Source organism: Meleagris gallopavo, chromosome 1 (genome assembly GCF_000146605.3).
Source record: "Meleagris gallopavo isolate NT-WF06-2002-E0010 breed Aviagen turkey brand Nicholas breeding stock chromosome 1, Turkey_5.1, whole genome shotgun sequence".
NCBI classification, from domain to species: domain Eukaryota; kingdom Metazoa; phylum Chordata; class Aves; order Galliformes; family Phasianidae; genus Meleagris; species Meleagris gallopavo.
The window spans coordinates 45,935,334-45,941,319 of record NC_015011.2 but is presented as its reverse complement, the minus strand read 5'-3'; the positions used below and the strand labels follow the sequence as shown (position 1 = coordinate 45,941,319).

Genomic DNA, 5,986 nt, shown 5'->3' with positions numbered 1-5,986 from the left:
AAAAAAAGGAAATAAGCATACCTTCAGGCACTTGAAAACAACATCAAAATGCTCCCTATGTATATGCACTGCAGCTGATCTGATCATCTGCTCAAAGGCTTCTCCAATTGTTATCCATGGTAGTTCAGTTTCCTCTTCAGTAACAGGTCCCAGCTTTACCAGAATTAATTTTAGAGCCTGTACAGGAAAAGAGCATATCACAACCTCAGAAAATAAATCTAATAAATCAAAAAATAAAACTACATCCTAAAATCAGTTAGGGCAAGATACTATTATATTTCAGTGATCTCAATTCTCTCTAGAATGATTAGCGGAAAAAAAAAATTAGGTTATCACTTAAAATCTGAATTGTTTTAAACCCTCTAAGTGAATCTGAAGATATGTATAGTGTTATCAAGCAGAACTGCTTTAATATATAGTGATATCATATAGGAATGCTTAAAAAACAATCCATCTCAAAAAAAGGTTTTTAGAAATCGGCTTTCCAATCCTGTTAAATAACAAATAGCGTGTTTATCACTAAGGACCCAGAGAAAGGAACAAGGCAACATTCATTGGTTTCACCCTGTGCTCCACTGCAGAACCATTAAACCAACTTTCTTTTCTTCTGGTCTTTACCGTCTCTGTGCAAGAGTGAAACATGTTTCGAACACCCTTGCACATCTCAAAAAGTAGCCGTCCCACACCTTCCACCTTCTTGGGGTGCTCCTCCAGGTCATGGAACATTAAGTTGAAGAGGGCATTTTTATCAGAAACCTAAAAAACACAAGAGGGAAAAAAAAGATCATCTTCTGTGAGCTACAAGATGGACAGAGGCAATTCAACAGCTCCATAGCACCACACTGCACTTCTAAGTCCTGCCTTTCTATACCTGTTCAATGTCATTATTTCTGCAACCACCAAGAACATGGTGAGGCCACAGCAGATGAGATGTGTCTTTTTGGTTATTCTCACCATTTTGGAGTTAAGCATGTGCATAAATGCACCGCATAATTGGTCCCAACTGAAATACAAAAGTGAGTGTTCTGGTGTGGAAAGATACATGCATCAGCTGAAAGCAGAATCCAGTCATCCAAACTACAATAATACCTGGGAATACTGCAAGGACTTCTGCTCATAGATTTTTAAACCCCCTGTGCCAAAGCACCTGAGGTTCTGAAAACAACTAAACAAACGTTTACAAACATTTCGCTTAACTGCTCTTAAAGCAGAATATTACAGTCTCTATTTGCCACTGCTGATATGAAGTCCATGATATACTTAGGAAAACACTGAAAACTCAGGACATGCAGAACGCCAGTTCAGGCCTTGTTATCTCTCCTTTACAGAAATGTCGTATGTTGAAGCCATGAGTGTGTCAAGGTACAAACACCTACTTACCTTTCTCATTAAAAAGACAAAACTTTCAGCAGCAAAGTTTCTGATGTGAAGCTTGTGATGAGCCAGCAGGGTGCTGTAGAGGCTAAAAAGAAACACAGTAATAAAGTGTTTTAAAGGCTGTGCAAGAACTGTCACCAACTGGCTTTAAAAATTATGTTTTCAGTTTACGTTGCCACACTTTACAAGCACCAAGAAGCCATCCACCCAGGGACAGCAGAGACCTTCCTTAATTCCATTTTGTCCCACTCTTCCTGTAAGAAGATCAAATAGCAATACCAGGCAACTTAAGCTGCAGCTTGGAAACCTGCAACAACTCTGGATCCATACAGACCTAACTACAGCATCAAGATTTTTAACAGATACAGTCAGCAGCACTTAGTTAAACCAAAATTTACTTGATATGCCACATTTGTATTTCAGATGAGCCAACAAGCTCTCCTGTGCATGCAGATTTTCCAAAAACACTACTGAGAGGAGTGACAAGTGTTTGCAGCTCTTTGGTAAACACCAGTGACAGTTGCAAGTGGCTCAGCACATGTTAAGTGTAGAGCGTGGTGCCTCAGATTCACAGAGAAGCAGATGTTTTTGCAATATGCCTGACAGCTTTCGCTGGGTTGGGGAAAAAATCTGTAATCCATCTTTTCCTCCATCTGTTCTGAATTGAAACTAGTAGGAAGCAGCATGGACCCACTGGCTAGGACATAAAGAAGAGAGCTGCTACCACTGCAGCATGACAGTGAGGAAGCAGCCATCATGGGGCAGAATACAGTCCATCCAGCACAGCTGGATGAAGCAGCCAAGAGCAGATGCCTGGAAAAAATTCAAAGAGGGTAAGCACATACAAAAACAGCCTGCAACCACCTGCATTTCAGGGACAACCAGAATTGGTTCCTGTGCATTTGGAAATTCCCTCAAGCTTGGCAAGTTTCGTTCTGAGCTTATGCCCAACTCTACATGTCTGGAATCCTGTGACAAGAAGTTTCACAGCATACAGCACAGCCTGTCTGCTCTTTCACTAAACAGGCAGGAAGAACATAAAGGTCAAAACGCAACAACAGGAGCAATCAAAGACTCAAAAGAATTCATTTACTGTTGTACGTTTAAGTGCCTGCAATTGGAAAAGACAGAAGCAATACAAATAAGACTGAGGTATTTGACAGGTACTCAAGAGACCTGTGTTGAATTTAGACTTGTCTAAGTTGCCAATGCCTTTCTGAGCTTTGTTTACCCAGCCTAGGTAACTGCTTCCTCTCCTATCACCACCTGCATCCATAGCATCAGGAGAATGAATGCTGAAAACAGTAGATCAACACACACTCTTCCTCCAGTCAGGAGGATCTCAAAGGAGCTGCATATGACAACAAGGCTCTATTCTAGAAAGCAGAGAAACTGTGCTGACAAGTATACTAAAACACTAAGCCATATATTTGTACAGTACTTGCATTCCTGTAACATTTATAGATGCCAATCAAGACAGAAACAAAAAACAGCTTTTACCTATATATGTTGCTTATGTCCTTCACCATCAATCTCCACAGGTACTTGTAGAGATAGGAAAGAGAGGTAAAAGCCCATTCCAGCAGCTCTGTGTCCTGTGTATCCAACAACTTGACGATGGCCATGAAGAAGTCATGGAAGTGAGGATAGAAATCAGCCTGGAGATCTCGAGCCAGCTGCACCACTAGACTGATTCAGACAATTTATCAGTGTTAGTATGTTGGACTGTTTTTTTTTTTTTTCCAATCAATAAAAAGTTAGCCAAGCATTGCTTGCAGTTGAGCACAATATTTTTTGAAATATGGTAAGCATTACTCTTGTTTCTTACCTTTACTTAAACATCACCTGTAGGCAGCTGTGGATGGCAACAATTTTAAAGTAATTCAAGCAGATAACATTAAACAAGAAGAATGGATCAACCAAACATAAATGATCAACATCAACCAAAGCACATTAATTTTCTGTCAGACACTCAGTAACATGTTATTTATTTTTTTTTAATAAGACCTAGGATTGTAAAGCACTACCAGGGAGATATGACCACTTTGGGTATCTCAATGTTATACTTCTTTCCTCATGTACAAAAAATATAAAGAACACTCAGAACAAGACTTGGGATTATTTGTAATATCATCAGGCTTCAGCTGGCGACCATTCACTACTAGCATTCCTCAGGGGTCAGTATTGTAGCCCATCCTGTTTACTATTTTTACTGACCATCTGGACAAGGGGGATTGAGCGCACCCTCACTATGTTTGGGAGGAAGAGAGGGTAGGAAGGTCCTGCAGAGGGATCTGGTAAGGCTGGATCAATGGGCTAAGTCCAATTATATGAAGTTAAACAAGACCAAGTGCTAGGTCTTGCACTTCAGTCACAATAAACTTAGTCAGTGCTACAGGCTTGGGGGAGAGGTTTGGGAAAAGCTGCTTGGCAGAAAAGGGTCTGGGGGTGTAGGCTGACAGCTGACTGAACATGAGCCAATGGCATCACGGCTTGTATCAGAAATACTGCAACCAGAAGAAGCAGGGAGGTTATCATCTCTGTGTATATGGCACTGGTGAGACCACATCTCAAGTGCTGTGTTCAGTTTTGGTCCCTCACTACAAGACAGACACAGAGGCCCTGGAGCATGTCCAAAGAAGGGCAATGGAGCTGTGAGGAGACTGGAGCACAAATCTGATGGGGAGCAGATGAGGAAATTGAGATTGTTTAGAGTGGAAGAGACTCAGAGGAGACCATATCGCCCTCTTCAGTGATAGGACTAGATAGTGGCTTTAATCTGTATCAGGGGAAGTTCACGATGGATATTAAGGAAAATTTACTCTCCAAAAGAGCATTCAAGTACTCAGAAATGCTGCCCAGGGAGGTGGTGCAGTCACTGGCCCTGGAGGTGATCAAGGAACATGTGAATGTGGAATTGAGGTACATGCTTAGTGGGGATGGTGGTGATGGCTGGATGGTTGGACTAGATGATCTTAGAGGTCTTTCTCAACTTGATTGATTCTATGACTGATCACCATATACTTACTCTAACAAAGGTTGATAAGCAAGACTGGCTTTGACTTGCAAATGTGTCTTCAAGCTCTGCACAATGGCACTCTGGTAATAGACCAGCTGGTTGAAGGACTGGCATTTGTTGGCCACTTCTTTGTAGAACTGCACTGTTCAAAGCATGAAAGAGAAATCATGAAAACTATAGTTCAGTGAACACACAGGATGTTAAAATTAATGGCTCTCCAAAGCCCAATTCAAAATCTAATCTACAGAAACTTTCTCAGTCTGCTCTAGATGCAGAAGAAATGCATTTTAACAGTCTAGAACAGGCAGAAAATATCAACAAATAAAAATGAGGTACCAAAATGCTGAGTGAGGTTCAGTTCCCTCCATTTCTGTAGTCCTTCGTAAAAGTAGGTTTCAACCTCCTGTCAAAATAAAGATACAATAACAGCTCATCAATTCTTATGGATGTAGCCAGTAAAGATGACAGGATCCAGTGAAAAGAACTACCAAGTACTTCAAACATTTTTTGAATATTTTAAAAATCTTGATGAGTTCCTTCCAAAGGGTGCTATGGGTTTTGTCTGAAAATAAGACCTTCATTTCCACATTCAAAAATTCATGACAAGACTTGCTTACATAGTTGCTTTTTAGACTTCTGTTGACTGGACTTGATAATCTAAGATGCTGAACCACAGCCACCCAGCAGGAAAAAAATGCTTTGGGGTTTATTTTGGCATCCTCACAGCTATTCAGTGAGAAGCTTAGAAAAACAATCCAGCAGGCCAGGAAGCAATAAGCTGCAAAGCACTCTATTCACAGTGATGATCTGCAAGACATACAGGTATTTTTAATTTTTTTATTTTTTAAATGATCTACAAAGAGCTGGAAAGGTGCTAATCCAACTTCCCCGTGAGGACTGCACCTACTCAACACCCTCAAGCCTTTGCAGGACAGGACCCAGAACTGCTGATGGTCACCCACAGGCCCTCTCACTATGTGAAAGCAATCATGGTGACACTGTCAATATGAGAAGCATTTCCAAAAGAAGAAGGGAACAAAACAGTAAATGAAACTTTAGAAAGAAGCTCATGGTAGAGTTGTGTTTTCTAACCCTTCCCCAAAGAAAAATGTAAGCGTATCTTTCAGGGCTTGTGACTACTGATGGAGTGACCTGCAGTCCTCTAGCATAAGATGACTACTGTTGCTTTTCTCACCTCAGCACTGCTTCCAGTTCTGTCAATCCGATGAATAATATCGATATTAACATTACTTAAGCGTTCCGAGAAGGTAAGAAACTGTAAAACAAAAGGACACACGTATTCATGCTGTGAGCCTGGCGAGGCCAGCAGCCGCACCTCCCCTGCAGTACAGAGAGCTTTTTCGGAGCCGTCCTGCAGCCCTGCAGAGCCCTCCGTCCTCCACAGCAGCACCGCAGCTCAATGAAGACTAAGGACGAAAACCCACCGACCCACCCCGGCAGCCACCCGGCCCGACGAGGCGGGCGCTCACCCTGTGCGTGTTCCCAGACTTGTGGGCCGAGGATTTGCCCTTCATGGCGGCAGCTCTAACCCTGCAGCGCGGACCACACGTGCAAACCTAAGCGCTGGGC

General features: G+C 42.0%; 1 protein-coding gene across 2 annotated transcripts in view; it reads right to left on the bottom strand.

The window, feature by feature from the left end:
* Window positions 1–5,986, bottom strand: part of UTP20 (UTP20 small subunit processome component) — a 59,445-nt gene extending 53,459 nt beyond the window's left edge. For both annotated transcript variants that reach the window (XM_010709539.3, XM_010709543.3), the window contains exons 1-8: window positions 5,887–5,986; window positions 5,592–5,672; window positions 4,733–4,799; window positions 4,406–4,538; window positions 2,878–3,066; window positions 1,381–1,462; window positions 619–756; window positions 22–177 (exon numbers count right to left, since the gene is read on the bottom strand). In XM_010709539.3, coding sequence (XP_010707841.1) covers window positions 22–177; window positions 619–756; window positions 1,381–1,462; window positions 2,878–3,066; window positions 4,406–4,538; window positions 4,733–4,799; window positions 5,592–5,672; window positions 5,887–5,931 — 891 coding nt within the window. In that variant the 5' untranslated portion in view covers window positions 5,932–5,986. The remainder of the gene's footprint in view (window positions 1–21; window positions 178–618; window positions 757–1,380; window positions 1,463–2,877; window positions 3,067–4,405; window positions 4,539–4,732; window positions 4,800–5,591; window positions 5,673–5,886) is intronic.